This window comes from Equus caballus, chromosome 13 (genome assembly GCF_041296265.1).
Source record: "Equus caballus isolate H_3958 breed thoroughbred chromosome 13, TB-T2T, whole genome shotgun sequence".
In the NCBI taxonomy this organism is placed as follows: domain Eukaryota; kingdom Metazoa; phylum Chordata; class Mammalia; order Perissodactyla; family Equidae; genus Equus; species Equus caballus.
In genome coordinates this window covers 30,558,397-30,579,644 of record NC_091696.1, presented here as the reverse complement: position 1 = coordinate 30,579,644, position 21,248 = coordinate 30,558,397, and the positions used below count along the sequence as shown (strand labels likewise).

At 53.8% G+C, this 21,248-nt stretch overlaps 3 protein-coding genes across 11 annotated transcripts; 1 reads left to right on the top strand and 2 right to left on the bottom strand.

The window, feature by feature from the left end:
• Window positions 1–79: 79 nt before the first annotated feature.
• Window positions 80–1,128, bottom strand: C13H16orf92 (chromosome 13 C16orf92 homolog). Of its 2 annotated transcripts, none has more exons than XM_023616033.2 (4): window positions 1,015–1,128; window positions 555–713; window positions 350–440; window positions 80–227 (listed from the first exon to the last, which is right to left on the bottom strand). In XM_023616033.2, exons 1-4 carry the CDS (start codon window positions 1,076–1,078, stop codon window positions 206–208), a joined length of 336 nt encoding a protein of 111 aa, XP_023471801.1. In that variant the 5' UTR covers window positions 1,079–1,128; the 3' UTR covers window positions 80–205. The 2 variants fall into 2 exon arrangements, with proteins under 2 accessions (XP_023471801.1, XP_003362788.1); XM_003362740.5 differs by having other exon boundaries at window positions 350–437.
• A 4,954-nt stretch (window positions 1,129–6,082) lies between these two features.
• Window positions 6,083–12,080, top strand: DOC2A (double C2 domain alpha). 5 transcript variants are annotated; one of them, XM_070231962.1, is made up of 12 exons: window positions 6,083–6,235; window positions 6,840–6,948; window positions 7,654–7,927; window positions 8,298–8,377; window positions 8,602–8,676; window positions 8,800–8,909; window positions 10,471–10,597; window positions 10,678–10,737; window positions 10,812–10,975; window positions 11,107–11,188; window positions 11,277–11,373; window positions 11,465–12,080. In XM_070231962.1, exons 3-12 carry the CDS (start codon window positions 7,663–7,665, stop codon window positions 11,620–11,622), a joined length of 1,218 nt encoding a protein of 405 aa, XP_070088063.1. In that variant the 5' UTR covers window positions 6,083–6,235; window positions 6,840–6,948; window positions 7,654–7,662; the 3' UTR covers window positions 11,623–12,080. The 5 variants fall into 5 exon arrangements, with proteins under 5 accessions (XP_070088063.1, XP_070088064.1, XP_070088060.1 ...); XM_070231963.1 differs by having other exon boundaries at window positions 6,202–6,235; window positions 7,650–7,927; XM_070231959.1 differs by lacking the exon at window positions 6,083–6,235 and adding an exon at window positions 6,297–6,508.
• INO80E (INO80 complex subunit E) lies at window positions 11,154–20,806 on the bottom strand. Of its 4 annotated transcripts, none has more exons than XM_001501790.5 (7): window positions 20,671–20,806; window positions 20,442–20,512; window positions 20,191–20,243; window positions 17,358–17,436; window positions 17,148–17,259; window positions 16,652–16,768; window positions 11,154–12,629 (listed from the first exon to the last, which is right to left on the bottom strand). In XM_001501790.5, the coding sequence occupies exons 1-7, from the start codon at window positions 20,749–20,751 to the stop codon at window positions 12,408–12,410; spliced, it is 735 nt and encodes a 244-aa protein (XP_001501840.1). In that variant the 5' UTR covers window positions 20,752–20,806; the 3' UTR covers window positions 11,154–12,407. The 4 variants fall into 4 exon arrangements, with proteins under 4 accessions (XP_001501840.1, XP_005598854.1, XP_003362759.1 ...); XM_005598797.4 differs by having other exon boundaries at window positions 16,652–16,717; XM_023616032.2 differs by lacking the exon at window positions 11,154–12,629 and adding an exon at window positions 13,071–13,294.
• Between the last annotated feature and the right edge of the window lie 442 nt (window positions 20,807–21,248).

Below are 21,248 nucleotides of genomic sequence, written 5' to 3'. Positions count from 1 at the left end.
ACCCAGTTCTTTGGGGCTGGGAAGGGAGCAGCGGGGGCAGGGAGGAGACTGGGAATAGAAAGCACTGATGACCATAGGATGGGGCAAGACCCCCTGGCTGATCACTGAGCAGTCAGGGAAGAAAAAAGCAAGGATGTTTATTCATCACCTGGAGACAAGGGCAGTTTTGGGCACTTGGCAGAGTGCAGGGCCCTTGTCCAGCTCTTTAGGCCCCTTTCTGGCAGCTCCTATGGGGTAAGGAGATCAGAGGTGGGAGGTCACACACTGCCTCCCTAGGCTTTTGGGTCCTTCAGCCTTTCCCAAGGAAGGCTGAGGTGGGTGGGGCCAGGAGCAGGGGGGAAGTCCTTACATGTGCGTGCAGAACTGGAAAAGGAGGAAGAAGAAGGCCAGTACCAGAGCACCCACCAGGATGTGATGGAAGAACTCAGACTTGGAATCTGCTAGACAAGGAGGGGAAGACGGGGACTCTGGCCTCATCGCCAACAGAAGGGTCAAGGGCAGCTTTCCTCCAGGCCCTGGCAAGGAGGAAGGCCCCTTCTCAAGCTGGTTCATACCTGAGTTATCAAAGACGACAGGTCTCTCTCCAATAAACTGGGCCAGTGCCAGGAGCCTGGCTTGGTCCAAGTCTGGGTAATCAAAGAAGTCAGTTCCGTCTATGAAGAGCGGAGGCTCTGCTTCTGGGGCCAAGATCTTGGCACTCTCTGGGCTGGGTGCTGAGGGCCCAGAGCAAAGTCTATGGCAAAAGCTGAGCAGACCCCTGTCTCCCACCCTAAGAGACTGAGGCAGACCCACGCAGCCTTTGCATGGCTATGGAGGGGATTGATTTTGTTCCAAGAACTTCTCGAGGATCAGCTCAGTTCTCCATGGGAAGGCCCACGTTGGATGGGGAGGATGGGAGAGAAGCATGGAACACAAAGAGAAAAGCCCAGGCTTGGCACCCCCTGCCCCTCAGGGGGCTTGACCCTTTCCCCCCAAGCCTTCCTCCTTCCCACTGCTCCCAGGACAGCTTCCCACCTGTTTCTGTGGCTCCTAGCCCAACCAGCCACACCCACCCCCACACCCACTGCCACAGCCTCATGACCCCTCCACTCCTGTGGCAGGGGTGGAGGCTCTATGATGTCACAGCCTGGAGCCGTTCTGATCATGAGCTCTGGGGTGAGGGGAGAGAGAGCTAGGAGCTGGGAGCCTTCCCCTAAGCCCCCGACTCGGGGAAGAGGAGAGATTGGGACCCACAGAGCCTTCATCCTTTGGGATGATGCTGAGGATAAAACAGTAACAGTGGCAGCCCCAGAACTTAGAAATAGGAAGGGACTTGGTAGGACAATTTTGCTGAAAGCCTGACTAAGGAAAGCTGCATTTGTATAGCAGGCAGTTTGGGGTTGGGCAGGCAAAACACCTCCAGTTAACCCCAAGATCGACCACAGGTAGCATTTACTGAGCATGTTACTAGGCCAAGTACTTTGCATGGATTGACTCACCTAATCACAACCCTTAGGTAGGTACTGCCCTCATTATACAGAAGAGAGAACCAAGGCACGGAGAAACAACGTAATGTGAGCAATGCATACTTCCAAGGGGAGTGTATTTTCCTCCATGAGGCTCGCCCTGGCCTTGTGTCCCCAAATTCAGAGGCACAGAGGTCTCCCCCATTCCCTCAACCCCATCGCTTAGTGCTCAGCTGAGGACTACCCTGGAGCTGGGAACCAAGAGAAATAACAGGTTTTTCCCACTAGATGGCAGCAGTGTCCACGCCTGCCTGCCTGCCTGTTTCCCTCTTTCCACCCCAGGAAGGCACGGCTCCCATACTCCAGGCCCTCTTTCGGCCTCTTCCCACAGGTTGCATCAGGTGCTGCAGGCCTGGAGTATTGCTGGGGGAATGGCAGAGGAAGTCCCAAGGCAGGTCTCTGGGTCATGCACAAAGGCTTAGCAGGCTCCCCTCTCTGGATGGGCTCCCTCAAGGGCCATCCCACTTCTTCTTTCTAGTCCCCGATTTTCTCTTATTTGTCACTTCTCAACAGCCACTTTCACTCCTGCGGCCCCCTCTCAGCTTCTTAGAGTTAGCTCCCCTCTGATTGGCAGGTAGGCCTGTCTGTCACAGATGTGTCCCACCCTACTTCAAGACCAAGGACGCTTCAGGGTCTCCTGTTTTACTACACAGATGCCTGTTCAACAGCCTCTGACAGACCCAGTTCTATGACATCCCCCACGCCAGGCATGTGAATGTGACATGTATGAGGACCTCTGCCCTATTGCTGAAGGCTCCCTCTGCCACTGGATCCCCACGCTTCATCTTTCCTGCCCTCAGAGACAGCCCACCCATTCTCCTCACAGCAACCCTGGGAGACACCTGTCACTGTCAGCTTTTAAACCCTAAATAAGAAAAAAGCCCAAAGAGGAAAAAAGAGGGGAAAGAGGAGGCAAAGTAACATCTATGGGGCCTTGTGGGGCTGGCTCATGTGGGCCTGTTTCCCCTACACTGATCCCTTCTTTTTTTTTGCTGAGGAGGATTCACCCTGAGCTAACATCCATGCCAATCTTCCTCTGTTTTTCAGTATGTGGGCCACCAGCACAGCATGGCTGCTAACAGAGTGGTGTAGGTCCACACCCAGGAGCAGAACCCAGGTCACCGAAGTTCCTGAACTTAACCACTAAGCCACCGAGGCTGGCCCCACTGATCCTTTCTAAGAAAGAAGAAGAGACTTAAGCAAAGTCACAGGCATGTTCAAGGCAGCAGGGACTCCACCTGGTTCTGGCTCTGGGCCAGGGCTCCCCCTCAGCATGTATGCAGCTGCTCCTCAGTTTGGCTGGGAAAAACCGGCCAGAGCCCTTGGCCTTTGGAGTAGATGTTGCAGTCTCCTCAGTTGCTTCAAAAGAATACAGCTAAGCTCTCTACCAGACAAAGCCCTTTTGACACAAGCAGTGAATTGTCCATTCATTTATTCATCCAACCATTAAATAAATGTATTGAGCTCCTGCTATGTTCTGGGCTCCATTTATGGCTTAGCTAGAAATCACCAGGGCCTGATCACAGGGGAGAGAACTCATGGATGCATAGCATTGGAGTATAGATAGACAACCCCTAAGGGGCTGTCTATACTTGCTGTCTCCACTCCCCACCGCTCCACTGAAGCCACTTTTGCCAAGTCCACCAGTGACCTCTTAACTTGCCAAATATAGTGGTTACTTCTCTGTTCATTCTGTCTGTCTCTCAGCAGAGGGCACACCTCCCTGGCTCCAGCCATGGGAGCCATGCTCACCAATTTTTGGGACTCCTCCTTCTCTAACCAGCTCAGCCTTGGACTTTCTCTTTTCTGTCTATACTGTTTCCTGAGGTGATCTCATCCAGTCTCATGGCTTTAAATACCATCTATATGCTGATGACTCACAAATGTATATTTCCAGCCCAGCCCTCCCCTCTGAGCTCCAGACTCCTCTACCCAACTTCCTGCTTCATGTCTCCGTATCTCCAAAAACATCTTAAACTCAATGGATCCCAAATGAAGCTCTCAATTCTCCTACACCGAACCTGCTCCTCCTTTCTGTCACAGTAAGTGGTCTCACAGAGCCTCCAGATGCTCTGCTCAACACAAAAACCTAGGAATCCTCTCTAGACCCCTCCCTATCTCTCTCCTGACAAACTCATAATCAAGGCCTGTTGGCTCAATTTCCACGTAAATCTCAGCTCCATCCATTTCCCTCCCCCTCTGGTGCTGCCCCTTCGTTCAAGCCAACCCCATGTCTCGCCTGGTTTATTGCAACACCCTGTGGACTGGTTGATCTCTCTCTATTCACTCTTCCTTCAGCAAGAACAAACCAGAACACGCGGATCCACTACTTAAAACCCTCCAATGGCTTCCTGTGGCTCCTGTGTGAATTCTGAACTCACCCTGATCTGCAAGGCTTTTGCCCAGCCCTGTTCACCTACCCACCTTGGTTCTTCCCACACTCTCCCTTCTTCAGCACACTCCAGCCTTTGCACACACCTCTGTCTAGGCCACTCTTGTCCCCACAACTGACCTGCCTAACTCCTTCCCATCTTCCAGGTCTTAGTGGAGACCACACTTCCCCTGGGACATGAACCTGAGCTCTCACAACCTTCTGACCATGCCCTGTCACGGCACCAATCTCACTACACTGGTCTGTCTCCCCTACAAGGCTGTGAAGCCAGAGATCGTTGATCTTAGTCATAGTTGTATCACCACGGTATATAGTAGAGGTTCAATAAATATTTATTGATTTAATGAATGGCCTTTCCACCTCTGGACACACCAGGCCTCATCACTGTCTGCATTTTCCCCTGCAGTTGGCTCAGGCTCCAGACTCACCCTCGCCTTCCAGCAAGGCTTTCTGGCGGCATATTGCTGGGTCTGAGCTAAGCCCCATGAGAAGACAGCAGTGGAGGAAGCAAGACTCTGTGGCTCTTTGCCTAGCCCGCCCCATTCCCCTCACTGCAGACCCAGGTCTGCCTCTCGCCAAACACACCAGCTCTGGTCCTGGATGGCATCCCCCTTAGTCCTGCCTCCTTTCTTCTTCTGGAGAGCACTGAAGGAAACCTAATGGTTGCCTTTACTTAAAAAAGATATTATTTTAATATATTCTTTTGAGTAGGTAACATATGCACATGGTACAAAATTCAAAACGCACAGAAGGATGAATGTTGAGAAATAAGTCTTTCCTATTCCTGCCCTCCTCTGCCTCACAGCAACCCCGTCAGAGGTCACCATAGTTACCCCTTTCTTGTGCAGTCTTCCAGAAATAATTTATATTAGCACAAATAAACAAACATATATAAGCTCTTTTTTTTCCACTCAAATGGAAGCATTCCATACATGCCGCTCTGTACCTTTTTTGAGTTAACACGAGGTTGTGAAGATGATTCTGTGTAAGTCCATAAAAAGCCTTTTTCTTTGTCATGGCTGCATACTATTTCATTGGATGAAATTGTGTCATAACTGATTGGACTGGTCCCCTACTCTTGGACATTAAGGTTGTTTCCAATCTTTTGCTATTGTAAACATGCTGCAGTTAATAACCTTGAACTTCTATTATTTCACTCATGGGCCAGCATATCTATAGAATAAAATCCTAGAAGTGGAATTTCTGGGTCAAAAAGTCTATGTATTTGTCATCTTGGTATCCACCATCAGAGTGGCTTCCACAGAAGTGATGCCCACTTACCCACAGCCTTGCCAATATTGTGTTAACAGATGCTTTGAATTTTACCATTTGATAGGTGACAAGTGGTATCTCAGTGTAATTTGACTTTGCATTTCTCTTTTTAAAAAAATCATGGTAAAATCCACATATCAATATTTATATCCTAGCCATTTTCAAATAGAGTTCAGTACTGTTAAGTATATTCACATTGTTGTGCAACTGCATTTCTCTCTTTTAAATCACAATATTTAGTCTTGCCAGCTTAGTGCCAGGTCCAGCTTGGGGCAGACTGCTCCCTGGTGGTGGGGAGACAGTAATGTAAACAGGCAAGACCAGCGTTACCAGAGCTGGGTCTGAGATAGCACTGGAAGCTGGGGAGTTGGGGGAGATGCTCCAGGAAGGTTCCATGGAAGAGGTGACCCAGGATGACCCCTGAAGCAAGGGAAGGTCTTCCAGGCAGAGGAACTTGTGTGAGCAAAAGTCCAGAGGCCTGAGAGATTCAGGTGTTTTCTAGGAACAGCAAGAAACGTTCCTGAGAGCCAGCGTGAGGAGTGGGGGTGACGAGATCAAAGTAGTCATGGTCTTGGACTGAAGGGCCTTGAAGGCCACTGTTAGGACTTTGTCTTTGGAGAATGGCAAGTTTGGGGCAAAGGAGGGCAAAGATCAAAGGTTGGAATTAAACTCACAGGCAAGTGGCAGGGTTCAGGTAAGAAATGGCAGACTGATGAGGAATGACTGTGAAACATTCAGAACGAAGCCCCTCCGCATCTGAGGGACGGAACAGAAGATGGTAGGGGGTGGTGTGAGGGTGGATTCCCAAAGGAGATGCCTTCCCTGGGAAGGGGACAGTGGTCCTTGGGGGCTGGCTTGGGTTACAAGGCGAGACGCCTGAACAGCCAAAGGGCGGAGACGTGGGGGAAGCCACAGCCTGGGACCTCAGACTGTGAGATTTCCCAGCCGGCCGCCGGGACCCGGAGATCCCAGGCCAGAGATCGCAGGCGGATCAGACCCCCTTTCCCGCCCGCCTCTGGGCGGCTGCGGATCTCTAAGCCCCGCCCCGCAGGCCTCGCCCCTACGGGTAAGGGGAGGGAAGGGCCGGACGCCCTCCCTCCTCCGCTCGTTCTCTGCGGGGGAGGGGCGTGAGGAAGCGCAGGGGGCGGGGAAGGATGAGCCGGCGTCGCCCTGGCAACTAGGCCGGTGGTCCGCCCTGGAGGGAAGGAAGGAGAAAGCGAGAGAGGGAGGCACTGTGGGCCCTGCGCGGGAGCCTGGGTCTCCAGGGAGGAGTTGGGGAACACCGGGCAATTCTCACTGTTGGTTCCCGGTGGCGCAGGGAGCCCGTGTGTTTGCGAGTGTATGTATGCGAGGTTCTCCGGGGTGAGAGTGTCAGCGCGTGTCAGGGTTTGTGCATATGTGTGAGCGTGCGCACGTGGGCACAGGCGTGTGAGCGCGAGTGCCCGTGCAAGGTGCGTGTGCCAGCCTGCGTGCCCGTGTGTGTGCACTCGTGTGCGCCCCTAAGTGTGCCCGGGACGGCGCCGGCGGGAGAGTCCCGCCCCCTCCCCAGCCTCCGGCCGCCCCTCCCCGCCCCCCGCCGCCTGCGCCGGCTGCATCCTCGCCTCCACCTCGCTCACCTCCCCCTCCCCGCACTTTCTCCGGCTCTGCCTCCTTCTCGGCTCACACAACAGGACTCCGCGCTCTTCTCGCTGGCCGCCCTCGGAATCGCCGGCCGCCGCCACCCAGGCTGCACCCCCCGTCCCCCCAGTACTTGGGCACCTGTTGGAGGCACAGAGGCAGGTGCAGGGGGCTGGGCTGCTGGGGGCGTGAGGGTGAGGGTTTGTGTGTGTTAGCCTGTGTGTGCCTACAGGGGTGTTTAGCTCTCTGACGGCTGCAATTTCTGGTCCCTCTGGAGAGCTAATCTCAGGAGGAGGCATCTAAGGCAGGGGTCCCCATCCTGGGCTGCAGGGGTGGAGGGACCAGGCAGGCAGGCAGGCAGATCCTGGGGCTGAATGAAGGGACAGTGGGAAACGAAAGCCTAGAAGGGTGGGTGACACCTGGACCAGACAAGTGCCCTGTGCAAGATGGACAGAGCCTCAGGGAGACAGACCTCAGAGAGACAGAGGAGGCCGCCTTGGGGCCTCTTTGGGGGTAGGTGGGGCCCAGGGGCAGAAGCAAGCCCAGAATGAGGGGCAGGAGCTGGGAAGATGACAAAGGGACAATCTAGAGGTAATTGGGCAAGGCTGAATTGGAGCCAGGACCTATCTGGGGGCAGTGGGCTGGCAGCGCAGCCCCTGTGGAGCAAGGCTTGAGATTTGGAGGGCCCAGGCCTCCTGCTCGCCCATCAGCTAGCACAGGCTGCCCTCTCCCTCCACACCTAGGAAGGGAGGCCAGTGAGGGCCCCACAGACCTGGCAGGTTGCCACCTGGCCCTCAGCCAGCGGATGATAGGTATGAGGAGTCAGCCCCCGGCTCACACTCTCTTGAACCTCCCTCCCCCAGCCAGGGGTGCTGCATGAGGGGCCGCAGGGGCGACCGTATGACCATCAACATCCAAGAGCACATGGCCATCAACGTGTGCCCTGGGCCCATCCGGCCCATCCGCCAGATCTCTGACTACTTCCCCCGCCGGGGACCAGGACCCGAAGGGGGTGGCAAGGGCTCCGGGGAGGCCCCTGCTCACCTGGCCCCCCTGGCCCTGGCCCCCCCTGCAGCCCTCCTTGGGGCCACCACGCCCGAGGATGGTGCTGAGGTGGACAGCTATGACTCGGATGATACCAGTGAGTCTGAGGGCTTGAAGGGCTCAGGGTGCTAACGGGGGGCCTCCAGGCTTGTGGGAAGGGGATGGGGCCTTGTTGGGGGGAGGCGGCGGGAACTGCCGCCACAGCTGCAGTCAGGGTGGAGATTACAGCTTCAGCACAGCTCAATATTCATTATTTCTGCTGAGACACTCAACCACCCACATAGCCTCAACTGCAGCCCAGCCAGGGACCCAGACGCACACATACTTGTAGGCTGACAGACACACACACACACACACACACACACACACACACACACACACAGCATTCAGCCAGCCTGCCCACCGGTCTCTCACACACACCTGTCAGTTTACACACTGACTTAGGCTCCATCTTCCCTCTTCTCCAGCCGCCCTGGGCACGCTGGAGTTTGACCTTCTCTACGACCAGGCCTCCTGCACTCTGCACTGTAGTATCCTCAGGGCCAAGGTAGGCACTCCCTGCCTCCCAAGCCCGGTCCCTGTTTGCCTCCTCCCCTGGGAGGGGTGAGTTTCCATCCTCCCCTCCCTTCCCCAGGCCAGACCCCTGCTCCCCCCACCCCTACACCCTCTAGTACCTTTCTTCTTGGTTCTCCCCATCCCAAGGATCCACTCTGCAGAGAGAGGGAGGGAGGGCTGGGAGCTCATAGCCTTCTTCCTTCCCCTTCTCTCCAGGGTCTGAAGCCCATGGATTTCAATGGCCTGGCCGACCCCTATGTCAAGCTGCATCTGCTGCCTGGAGCCTGCAAGGTAATGGCCTTTCCTCTACAGCAGCCTGACCCAGCTTGTGGGTCTGTCCCCAACCTTCCCCTGCCTTGAGCCTCTGTGGCTCTGGGGGACATGTACTGAGAACTCTTCATCCCCACACCTCAGGCCAATAAGCTAAAAACTAAGACTCAGAGGAACACGCTGAATCCTGTGTGGAACGAGGACCTGACGTACAGTGGAATCACAGATGATGACATCACTCACAAGGTGCTCAGGTGAGGGCTCCGTCCTCCCCATTACCAAGAATTCCAGCGCTCAGCACCTCAACTGCACAGCTGTCACTGGAACTTTGGTTGGTTGATCTACCTCCCATTAAGCCCCTCTCAGATGCTCAAGAACAATCAGTGGCTCCCCATTCCCTTTGGCAGCAGGTCAAAATGTTTCACTGGCATTCCCATCCCGCAAATAATCTACTGCTCCTCCAGTAGAGAACTGCCATATCCTAACTGCTCGGGTTCATTACTCCTGATTTTTGCCTGTTGTGTCTCTTCCACCTGGAAAGGGTTCCCTGCTTCCTCTCTCTGCCAGCCTAAATCCCACTCATCATTTGGGGCTCTGCCTCCTTCTGAAAGCTTTCCCTGGTCAAAGAGACCCCTTCTCAGAGGCCCTGACTTAAGTCAGACCTATGCAGCGGAGGGCTGCCCATTCTGTTGCCTATGTCTCCCTAACATCTCTAAGGCGTAAAGCCTTCAGGGACAGGAAACTTGCTCCATCATTCCAGGAGGGAGGTCGAGCTGTGGGGAGAGTAGTCCCTGGTGTGGAGTGAAGGGCAGAAAAACCCAGGCTTGAGAGAACTTTTCCTTTGTTCTTGGGCAACAGGGAGCCATGGAAGGGTTTGCATCAGGGCAGGGGCATGGTCAGAGCTTTCAGAGGGATCACCTTGGTGTTGGGTGTAGGGTAGACTGGAGGGCAGAACAGGGGCAGAAACCAGAAAGGCTGGCCCCATATTTCAGATGTGAGAGAATGAGGCCTGAATTACTTACTGAGTGCTTACCCATGCCCAGCCCTAGTCTTCGCACATTTACATTTATTTCACTTGATCCTCCTAATAGCTTTAGGAGGTGGGTATTCATTATCTCCATTTTATAGATGGGAATTGAGTGACTTGCCCAAGGTCACAGAGTTGCTAGTAAGTGGCAGAGCTGGGAACTGAACCCCTCCCTACAGCTGCTCAAGAGTGTCACAGCAGAAGGAAGTGCAGGGGGCTGCAGAAAGGGGCAGATGTAAGTAAAAGCAATCGTTTCTTAATTGCTGGGCTCAGGAGTCTCTCCTAAGCTAGCTCCCTGCTCCACGCAGTAAAGGACAGGAGCTCCAGAGGAGGGGTGAGCTCCTCATCCGACTGCCCAAGACTCCTCAAGGCCCTTCTAGCTCTTATATCCTGAATCCATGACCCACATCCACCACTGCACGCCCTGTGCACATTCAGTTGGATCCTGTCCCCAGGCCCTGAATGGAGGCAGTTCGGGGGGAGGTACTCAAGATTTATGAGGGCTTCCTGAAGTAGAGTGGCAGGTCCTGATGCACCAGGGACAGCCTGGGCAGCTGGAAAGGGAGGGGCAGAGGAACAGGGCAAATCAAAGCGTCTTTCTCAAGGTCTAGGCCTGGTGCTCACCACAAAGCCTGTGAGATGGCCTATTTTACAGCTGGGGTATAGAGTATTTAAGGAAAAGCTGGGACCAGCCTCTGGTGCTCAGAGTTTGGTCAGAGGCCCTTTCTCCCACACTGAAGTGGGGCTCAGGTACCCCAAGGGGTCCTGACCCTGCAGTTCCCCACCAGGATCTCTGTCTGTGATGAAGACAAGCTGAGTCACAATGAGTTCATCGGGGAGATCCGTGTACCCCTCCGCCGCCTCAAGCCTTCACAGAAGAAGCATTTTAACATCTGCCTTGAGCGCCAGGTCCCGGTCAGTGCAGGGCTGCAGGGCACCAGGAGAGGGGGCCCTGAGGAGGCCAGATTTCCAGAACCTTCTCTTTGCTCCTTCAGCTGGCTTCACCCTCTTCAATGTCGGCAGCGCTGAGGGGGATCTCCTGTTACCTGAGGGAGGTGAGGCACCTCACAGGGACCATGTGTGGGTGGAAGGTGGTGAGGACGCAGGCTGATGCGTGTCTGCCCCGCAGCTGGAGCAGGCAGAGCAGGGGCCGGGGCTACTGGAAGAGCGCGGGCGCATCCTGCTGAGCCTCAGCTATAGCTCTCAGCGCCAGGGGTTGCTGGTAGGCATTGTGCGCTGTGCCCACCTGGCTGCCATGGATGTCAATGGCTACTCGGACCCCTATGTCAAGACGTGAGCCCTTGCCCTGCCCTGAGGCCCACCCTTCCCTCCCCAGGGAACCTGACCCCTGCCCCATCCTCCTCTGGGACCTGGCCTATCCCTGACTGCCCCACACCCCCACCCCTGCCCACCCTCCTTGGCAGGTACCTGAGACCAGATGTGGATAAGAAATCCAAGCACAAAACATGTGTGAAGAAGAAGACTCTAAATCCGGAATTTAATGAGGTAAACAGGGCAGGGACCAGAAATTGAGGGGCCTGGGCGTGGGGGTGGGGGCAGCGCCTCATGTAAGGTGTGACTTGTCCTGTCTCAGGAGTTTTTCTACGAGATGGAGCTCTCCGCTCTGGCTACCAAGACTCTGGAAGTCACAGTCTGGGACTATGACATTGGCAAATCCAACGACTTCATCGGTGAGGGAGGAGCCCAGTTGGGTGGGGCTGATGGAGGGCAGACTGGCAGTGAGATGGGCTCTGACTTTGCCTGCCCCTACCTACTCCCCAGGTGGCGTGTCCCTGGGGCCAGGCACCCGGGGAGAGGCCCAGAAGCACTGGAGCGAGTGTCTGCAGCAGCCGGATACAGCCCTGGAGCGCTGGCACACCTTAACCAGTGAGCTGCCCGCAGCGGCCGGGGCTCTGCCTTCAGCCTGTGTGAGACAGTAGCTGCCCAGCACAGGCCCCTCAGGGCTGGGTCCAGTACCCAACCTTCGCACGGGTGTGTTGCACGTTTACACGGGGTGGATGCCCCACCCCGCACTACCTGTCTTATTTCGTGAGACTCTCCGTGACCATGGGTCAGTCTGTCTTGTGAGGGACTGTGGAGATCTATATTCACATATGCAAACTTCCTCCTGCCTGACACGCTACAACACGCAAATATGCAAACTACCCATCCTGTGCACACCTGCAGGGGGAGTCCTGTCAGTGCCCCCTGCCCCAAGGCCCCAGCTGCTGCTCTTCTCTCCTGCCTCTCCAGGCTGCCCGTTCCCCTCCCCGCACAGGGAGGAGGTCGGATTAGGGGGGTTTCGGAGGAAGAGAATGTTCCCAAAAAAGAAAAGGACAAAGAACCAAAAAAGAGCCACTCCTTTAATACAGAATCTTCGTTAAAAAAAAAAAGAACCTAGCCCTGTACAGCTGCCCTTTTAAACAGGGGACCACGGCAGGGTCTCTGCCTCTCTGAGAGGTGGCAGATGCTCCTGGCCACTCATTTAAATAACTGTCTCCTGGATGGGGCCACGATGTGAAGGCAGGGCCCCTGCCTCCCTGGTGAGGGGCCCACCTTCTGGGGGACATTCGTGCATGTTTACGCCTTTTCTGATTGTGTCAGTGGCCGCAGCATGGCAACTGGGCGTCAATAAATGTCTCTGTGGAAGCTAGGGGCTCGTGTGTGCTAGCACAGAGGGCGCTGGGCAGGGGCTTAGGTGGGGGGGCGGGGGGGCAGGAGGGTGTCACTCCGGGATATCAATCACCAGGTCATCATCCCCGTCCAGGGCATCATCCCCGCTGCCCGCATCGCTGAACATCTGCCGAGGGACGGCGCTCAGGATCGTGGGAGGGGGCATCTTAGGCGGGGGCAGTGGGGCTAGGGCTGCCCCCACCCCAGCCCCAGAACCTCGGCCAGGGAAGGTCAGCGGCCCTCCCACAGGGCAGTCGGGGGGTCCCACCGCCATCTGCAGCAGGGGGGAAGAAACATAGGGAGGGCTTGTCAGGGAGGTACTGGGACCTCTAGGAGGCTGGCATTGCCCCTTAAGGCAGTTCTGGGGGACGGGGAAAGGAGCAAAGGCTCATTCAAGGTATAGTGGACACAGCCGGGCCAGCGAATGCTGGAATCAGGGGGCCTACCCCACCTCAGCTTCTTCAGAGTCTCAAACCAGCAAGTGCCTGGGGGTGAGGGGTGGTGATGGAGGCGTTGATGAGGGTGGTGGTGGTGGGGTATCTTACAGGAAACCAGGAGGGAAAGGCTGGACCCTGTCCTCACCAGGGAGGCACCTTGGCTGCTCTGTGATAGCAGTTACAGCCAGTCAGTCAGCCTGGAGTGCCTGCCTGCCTGCCTGCCTCTGGGCACCTCAGATACCTCTTGCCACCACTGGCCGCCTCCTCCTGCAGGACTCACTGGTTCAGTGAAGGGTGTCACAGGCCTTCACCCCCCACCGGGTGAGGCTTCTACCTCTTACACCTTGGACGAGTCCCTCCTTGGGATCCCCACAGCCACTGGCCCAGGCAAGGCCCTCCTCTCAGCTCACCTGGGCCATGAACCAGCCTCCTAACTGGACTCCCTGCCTTCAGCCTCTCCCAGATCCAGCTCCTCCTCCACACTGCAGCCAGAATGAGCTCTCTAAAACACAAACCTGAGCGTGTCATTCCTCCACTTAAGGGCCTCAGGCTCCTTGCTGCCCTCGGGGCAGGCAGTGCAGTGTACCTGAGAACAGGCTGGTCTCTCCACCTGGAGTGTCCTTTTCTATCTGTCAAAAGTCCTGCTTTGTCCTCTGAGGCTGGGAAGTGGTCTCTGTCCTGCCCAACCCTCTAGCCCCATCCCTGCCAGGCCCTTATGAATCCTCCCCATAGAGAGCTCTGTGGGCCTTGTGCTTTGCCGTGGGCACAAACTGAGCACTTACTAAGTGCCAGGTGATTGCTGTTAAGGATTTCTGACCACTCAGATCACCCTGGGAGGGAGGAGAGGTCATGGGCCAGAGGAGGAAGCCGAGACTTGGAAATGGAGATTTTAAGGAACAGGCCTGACAGGTCCCCATGAGGCAGTGTCCAATCTGCCCCTGGGTGTGGGGGTGACAGGGGGTACATGGTCTTCACAGTGACCCTTCTGAGTGCTTTAACACATTCAGCCCTCATGGCCTACTCTTTGCTTCTCAAGGAGCGCTCCCCTCACTCCCCTACTGCTGTTCCTGGGGTAGCATGAGCGGCCAGAGTGGGTTTTTACCTCAGAGTCAGTACCTCAGGGTACAGGAGTCTACCAGGAGTGATGACACACAGGAGGCCCAGCTCTGAATAGCAGCCTGACACTCGGTACCAGGCACCCATGTGTACACATGGGAGCACACACACATGCATGACTGAAAAGGACAGCTGCATGAGGACTGTCCCCCTCCTCTGGCTACCACCTCTCGATCCCCACCCTAGTCCCCACGTTCCACCCCTGCCTGGACATACTCAGTGGCTTCCTCAGTGTGCCTGAAGGCAGCTAATGTTTATCTCTGACCTACTAGGGACCAGGCACTGAGCTAAATGTTTTCTATTCTATACTCATCTTATCCTCATAGTGACCCCACTGAACAGAGACGAAGGCTGAGGCTCAGAGAGTTAAATGACACACCCAGGGTCACACAGTGAGTACAGTGAGTACGTGGAGGAGCTGAGATTGAAACCCAGCTAAGTCTGACTGAGGCCCAGGCTCTTAACTGACCTGCTTCAGTCGTCACAGCTTTCCCTCCTCTGCTCAGACTTGCTACCTTCCGTCTGCTCACACCAAGTCACCTGGAAACTTCAGGGATTCCCAGTTCCTTACAGAACATCCTGACTCTGGGTGTCCGGACCTTCAATAACTCCACCCACCCAATCTTTCTTTCCAGTGTTGTTCTCTCTTCTCACTGCTGCTTCAGCCCAAACAACACTTGCACCGTGTCCCTGTCTTCCTTCCACCATTGCCTCAACCTGGAACATCCAAATCTCAGTTACTCTAGGCTCAAATGTTTCCTCTTCTTTGAGGCCTCTTCCACGCACAGCAATTATTTGGGCCCCTCTCTCAACCAACATTTTCTCTCTCATACGTCCAGAACTTAGCTTCCCGACTTTCCTCTCCTTCAGGACCCAGCACCTCAGAAAACCTCAAACTGCCATGCCCATGCCACACCACTCCTCTACGCATCTGCTCCAGGCCTCACAGACCCTTGCCTTCTCCACTGTCCTGCCCTACAGGCCAAAGCAAAAACCCTGCTAAGTAGAGCAAAGGGCCAGTATTATCACCCCCATTTTTCAGGATCAAGGGCCAAGATCACAGGGAGTAAGTGGCAGAGCTGGAATTCATACTCCAGAACCCATACTCCTAGCCACCACAAACATGGCCTCCCATTTTGCTTCTGGCTCCAGAGCCTTGAGTGTATGGTCCACCCAAACTTGAAAGCTGGGTCCAGACTGGTCCCTATTCCACTCTGATTCAGAGCTGGAAGAGCATTATGCCTTCTCTGTGTCCTCATCTCTCCTGGGGCTCAGTGCTCAGGCCTCTTCTCCTCTCCATCCACACTTTCACCTGATGATCGCATCCATCTCCATGCTGATGAATTCCAAATATGCACCCCAGGAGCCCCAGGCTCACAGTATCCAGCTGTTTCACTGGCATTTCCAGACAGCCTCTCGACATGTCCAAAACCAAACTCCTCATCTTCCCTCCCAAACCTGCTTCTCCAGTCCTCCTCATCTCAGAAAAGGGCTACTCCACTTCTTTAGTTACTCAAGCCAAAAACCCTGGAGCTTCCTTTGACTCCTCTCTTTCTCACAGCCCACACCACTGGTCTTCCTGAGGCTCATTCTTTGAAATGGACCCGTGACCTACTTTTTGCCCTCGCTACCTGGTTTACCACGGTAGTCTTCTCATTGGTCTCCCAACTCCCATCCCGACCTTCCCCCTAGTCTATCCTCCACACAGCAGTGTCAGCAATTTTGTTAACATGTAAATCAGATCAGATTCCCCCTCTGCCCAACCTTCTTCAGTGGCTCTCCATTTCATTCATAGTACAAGCCAAAGTCTTTACAACACCTATAAGGCCCTCCACAACCCTGCCCCTCAGTTACTTCTCTGACCTGCTCTCTGATCATTCTCCCCCTTTCACTTTCCTCCAACCACACTGGCCTCCTTCCTGGTCCTTGAACAAGTCAAACACACACCCTCTTCAGGGCCTCTGCACTCATTGTTCTCCCTCACCAAAACACTTTCGCAGAGAGCCACAAGGCTTGTTCTCATTTCCTTTAAGTCTCTGACCAAATAACATCCCAGATCACCCAACCATAAACATCAGCCCCCATCTACTCTGGGGCTTCCCATCCTCTTTACCTGACTCCATTTTTCTGCATTGTTATCTATTTATCTTGTCTATTCTCTGCCTATCTTGCTAGCACGTGCACTCCACAAAGGCAGGAACTTTTGTGTTTTGTTCACTATTGCATCTGCAGCATCTAGAACACTGCCTGGTACACAGTAGATGCTCCGTAAACACTTGTCAATTACACGTAGTTTGATCACACTCACTTTTACCAGTGCAGAATCTGAGACATAGAGGGTCAAAGAGATCTACTCAAGTGTACATGGTTTTTAACTGGTGCAGCCTTGACTTGATTTTAGATCCCACAACTCCACCCCTCTCTGGAGCTGCCTGGCATCACAGAACGCCTTTGAAAACGAGCCTGGTCCCCAGCCACACTGTAGCAGTGTAAGGGCAGGACCCCAGGCATCTTCACTCCGAGTCCCCCAAGGCTGGTTCTGCCCCTGATTTGTCTCCACTTCGAGCCTGTGAGCCAGGACGTCTCTGACCCACTCCTCAGTGCCTAGGCCTGGGCTGGGCCCCCAGCAGCCCAAATCAATCCTTCAAAGTTCTTGGACAGGCCCCCAGCCCATCTTGACCTCCCTCAGCTGGCTGTCCTCCTGCTGTTCTGGCCCCTCCCTAACGTCCCCAAATCAGGGTACCTTGAGTTTCCGGGGCAGGCGGGGCCGTTTCTCCCGCTTGGGCCTCAGGGGGCTGGGCTCGGGCAGCTGCAGGGCCAGGTAATCAGAAGGGAATGGGGGGTAAGGAGGGGAAGCCAGCTGCAGGTGGGAGTGGGGGGATGGAGACAGGAAATGGAATAGATGGGATGGGGAGTGAAGGGAAGAAATGCAAACAGGAAGAATGAAAAACAAGAGATGGTAATGAGTGTGGCTCCTGAGAACAGAAGGGGAGGGGACAGCAGCAGGACTTTGTCCTGGGGTCTGCTCTCCTCAGTCATGTCTGTCCCCCATCTACACCAGAGAGAGGTGGGCAGCCCCGACTCACACCCCACCAAGGGATGCTTGCTGGCCACACCCAGCAGACGTCCTCAGAGGTGGGCTGGCTTCCCCTGCCAAGGCCTGGCCCCTCTGCCCAAACAACGCCCACCTTATTCCCAGGCATCTTAGTTACCATTTCCCACACTTGACCCCAACTCACCGAGCTCAGGTATGGGGAGGGGGCCCCAGAGGCCTGAAGGGGAAACCCTGTTGAAGGAGGCAGGGAGAGGCTGGAGGGGGAGGGGGCGCCCCCCAGCGGAGGGCTTCTCTTCCTGCAGAAAGGACAGTGGAGGGAGTCAGAGGCAGCTAGGAGGCCCAGGTACCCCCCAACCCCCACCCCCAGAGAAGAATGATGGCTTCTTCTTCTCACCTCTTGGGGGCTGACGTGTCCGACAACTTGGGTGTCCCCTCTGTCTCGCTGTTATCTGAAGATGCAGTGGCATCTGAGTCTGTGAGAGGGGAGGGCTGGTCAGTGTGTGTGGGAGGGTCCTTGTCTACCTCTGAGGGGTGTAATCTTGACTCTATGGAAGGGCTCCAGGGAATATGACTCCCCACTTGATGCACCCATGCTATTCTGGGAGGCCTACAGCTTCCTCAACTTCTCAAAATGTTTTTTAAAACCTACTTCCTGCCTGGGCTCCTCGCTGAAAACATGTTTGTTGAGCACTTACTATGTGCCAGGCTCTAAACGAGCACTTTACATTCACTGTCTCTCCTTGTCTTCATACCTAACCAAGGAAGAAAGTGAGGGTATCACCTACACTTGCCAGATGAGGTCACGGGGGCTCAGAAAGTAAGGTGTGGGGCTGGGACTTGAACCTAGGTCTCTGACTCCTTTACCATTTTACGCCACTCTCTCCTTATTCACCTCTAGGCTACCTTCAGCTCCTGCCTCTGCTCCCCATATTCAGGGTCCTGTTAATCTACCCCTCAAATCTCTCCTACCTTTACCCATTCCACTGCCAACAGGTCAGGCCACCATCATGTCAAAATCACCTGCTAAGCAGTCTCACCTCTCCTGCCACTCACTGTACACTCCAACTCCAGAATGACGTAAACCTGATCACATCGTTCCTGATGATGTCCCCCAGTGCCTGCAAGCATTCAAAGTGCTTCTTAATCTGGCCTCAACCTACCTTTCCCAAACTGTACTCTTTACATCACACCAATCTATTTCCTCAAAAAAGAAACTTTATTTCCCAGTTCTGCACTTCTACCTAGAAGGCCCATCATTCATTGACAAATAACCAAAACACATGATATATGCTGTTCCCAATTTCTCTGTTCAGACAGATCCTTTAAGCAGATTAAATGCCACCTCTCTGAGAAGTCTTCCAGAATCCCTGAGGCCCAATTAATTGCTGGCTATGATCGAACTCTCTACTCTTAGTTGTCACGGCTCTCCTCACACTATGCCAAGACATGTCACGTGTGGATCTCCCTGACCAGACTATGGGCTTCTCCAGGATGACTGGTAGTTTGCATGTCTGGCTCTTGCTCCTCAGATTTACCTTGCTCTGACCATGAACATGCTGGTTTTCTCATGCCTCCTATCCTGAAGTCCCTCTTGCACAGGAAGTTAATTGGAAGACCTCAGGGAAGGAATAGGCAGGCAATGAAAAGCCAGGATAAAAGCCAAACGTTTTGCCATGACCTACAGAAGCTGGCTCCTACATACTTCTTTGACCTTACCTATTGCCTACTACCCTCCTATAATATGCAAATGAATGGGTGTTGTATGTTCCAATAAAACATTATTTACAAAAACAGGCAGCCTGGCTGGCTGTTATTTGTTGACCCCTGCTCTAGACAAATGTTTAAAGGCACCAGGAAGAAAGGCAATTGTATGTGACATGTGGCATGGCTTATAAGAGCTTCACCCTAAAACAGGGCCACAAATGCCCACCTTACGGCTTTTTCAAACTGTGGGTTTCAACACATTAGTGGGTCATGAAGTCAATTTATTGGTTTGCAATCAGTATTAAACGGGAAAAAAAAAGTCTAAAAAGTATCAGAACAAATTGATGATATAGTGATCTTAATGTTGTTTCATTAAATGTTGTTTTGTAACTAAGTATGAATGCGGGGGCTTGGTCATGGTGTAAAAGATATTATTGATTGTACCTAATGCTCAAAAAAGTTGGAAAACACTATATGCTTGAGCTTTTGTACTCTTCAGACAAGCTGGTCTATTCTTTCCTCAGGGCATCTGCATTTGTTATTCTCTCTGCCTGGAGATCTCTCACTCACATCTTCACCAGATTGGTTTCTTCTCATCTAGGTCCCAGCTTAATATTACTTCCTGAAAAAGGCCTTTCTTGAGCACTCTGTTGAGATGTTGCCTGCCATCTGCTTTTTTTTTTTTGAGGAAGATTAGCCCTGAGCTAGCATCTGCTGCCAATCCTCCTCTTTTTGCTGAGAAAGACTGGCCCTGAGCTAACACAGTGCCCATCTTCTTCTTTATATGTGGGACTCCTGCCACAGCATGGCTTGCCAAGGATCCGAACTGGCGAACCCGGAGCCACCGAAGCGGGACGTGTGAACTTAACTGCTGCACCACGGGGCCAGCCCCTGTTATCTGCTTTTGTAGAGTCTTGCAAACTAAGAATGTCTTTTAGATTTTTAAATGATTCGGAAAAAAAATCAAAAGAAAAATATTTCATGATATGAATGTAAATTCAAATGTCAGTGTCCGTAAATAAAGTTTTATTGAAACACAGCCACGCTCATTTATTTACATATCACTATGGCTGCTTTTGCACTACAACAGCAGAGCTGAGTAGGTGTGACAAAGATTGTATGTTCTGCAAAGTCTAAAATATTTATTACCTGGCCCTTTACAGAAAAAGCTTATCAACCCCTGCTCTACTCTGATCACTACCATATAACCCTGATTTTATTCCTTTCAAATCTAAAATTCTAGTTTCTTTCCTTACTTATTACTTTCAACTAGAATACAAATTCCAAGAGACGTTGTCCATCTTGGTTACCACTGTATTCCCTGTACAAAGCACAGTGCCTGAAACACAGTAGATGCTCAATAAATACTTGAGTGAAAGAATGGCAGAGGTGGAGGCCACGCGACTAGGTTTAAGAACCACTGGAGGCTGCATTAGCCTCCACAGCCTAAAAGGAGGGGCCCAGGAAGCTTGCTGAAGCGCCAGGAGCCAAGTCCTCCACCAATTTTTCATGATCTTGCTCACCAGAAGAGTCTTCATCCACGTTCTCGTACTGCAGAAGTCGGTCTAGGAGAAAACTGAAGGGGCGGGGAGGAAAAGTGTTTATTCCCGTCTCGGCAATGTTCTCTTGGGCCCTCGTCCCTTCTAGTTGCCCATTGGATCCTCGCAACAGCCCCAAGGCAGGCACCAGGCATTTGTGGTTCCATTCCAGGATAGAGTCCGAATGTAGACCCACATCACCCGCCGGCTCCCCTCTCCCCGACAATGTGTCTCACCTCTTGTCCCGGGACACCTTCAGCAATTTCCTCTGCGCCTTCCTCAGTTCCTCCTGGAAGCACTCGTGTTCCTGTATCATAGGCAAGGTGGGCGCTGAGCCAAGGGCCATCTGTAAAGGGGCCCGGAACCCGGCGACAGCTCACCCGACTCTCTTCACACGTGGGTAAACTGATAATCCTGCCAGCGCCAGACCTCACCTTCTACCACCTCCCCCGCCCCAGCACTCACGTAGATGAGGAACTTGAGCTTCCGCTTCAGGTTCCGGTATTTCTTCTTGTAGTCCACTTCGCCGTCCGCCGGCCCATTCATGACCGGCCTCAGGAGCAGTGTCCCACTGCTAGCCTGCAGTCCTGCTACCCCGAGCCGGTTCAGCCCAGCCTCTCACGCCTTCACTTCCGGAGACTATGCAAGGAAGCGTCCGCTGGGACTACAACTCCCGGCGTACCCCGCACCCACCGATCGTACCCACACGGATTGCCCTCTTAGGGAACACTGGGAAAGGAATCTTGCTTCGAGGGGCTACGCTGAAGATGGCGTCGCAGCGACGCGATAACGTCACAAAGATGGCGGACGCTGGTGGCCGCCCTCACTGACTCTAACAGTGCTTAGCGGTTGGAAACCAGAAGACTTTCCCCCAGGGTTCCCCAGGCTCCACGGGAGGATGCCCTTTTTTTTCTGTCTTTAGAAACCACAGCGGCCTAGATGGTGCCCGTGACCACGGACGGAGGCAGCGTCGCGGGTTGATTACGTTACACCCAAAGGTTGCCGGCGCCGAACTGGTTTCTAATGAGAACTTTAAAAACGAT

What these genes read in the sequence shown, in the direction of transcription:
- INO80E (XM_001501790.5), bottom strand. Translation starts at nt 20,751, where the DNA reads ATGAATGGGCCGGCGGACGGCGAAGTGGACTACAAGAAGAAATACCGG. An exon ending in AGCTCAAGTTCCTCATCTAC is followed by an intron (nt 20,513 to 20,670) that starts GTGAGTGCTGGG and finishes CCTATGATACAG; the next exon opens with GAACACGAGTGCTTCCAGGA. An exon ending in GACACGTCAGCCCCCAAGAG is followed by an intron (nt 17,260 to 17,357) that starts GTGAGAAGAAGA and finishes TCCTTTCTGCAG; the next exon opens with GAAGAGAAGCCCTCCGCTGG.
- C13H16orf92 (XM_023616033.2), bottom strand. Translation starts at nt 1,078, where the DNA reads ATGAGGCTGTGGCAGTGGGTGTGGGGGTGGGTGTGGCTGGTTGGGCTA. An exon ending in TGTCGTCTTTGATAACTCAG is followed by an intron (nt 441 to 554) that starts GTATGAACCAGC and finishes CTCCTTGTCTAG; the next exon opens with CAGATTCCAAGTCTGAGTTC. An exon ending in TTCCAGTTCTGCACGCACAT is followed by an intron (nt 228 to 349) that starts GTAAGGACTTCC and finishes CTTACCCCATAG; the next exon opens with GAGCTGCCAGAAAGGGGCCT.
- DOC2A (XM_070231962.1), top strand. Translation starts at nt 7,663, where the DNA reads ATGAGGGGCCGCAGGGGCGACCGTATGACCATCAACATCCAAGAGCAC. An exon ending in TGCTGCCTGGAGCCTGCAAG is followed by an intron (nt 8,677 to 8,799) that starts GTAATGGCCTTT and finishes CCCACACCTCAG; the next exon opens with GCCAATAAGCTAAAAACTAA. An exon ending in TAAATCCGGAATTTAATGAG is followed by an intron (nt 11,189 to 11,276) that starts GTAAACAGGGCA and finishes GTCCTGTCTCAG; the next exon opens with GAGTTTTTCTACGAGATGGA.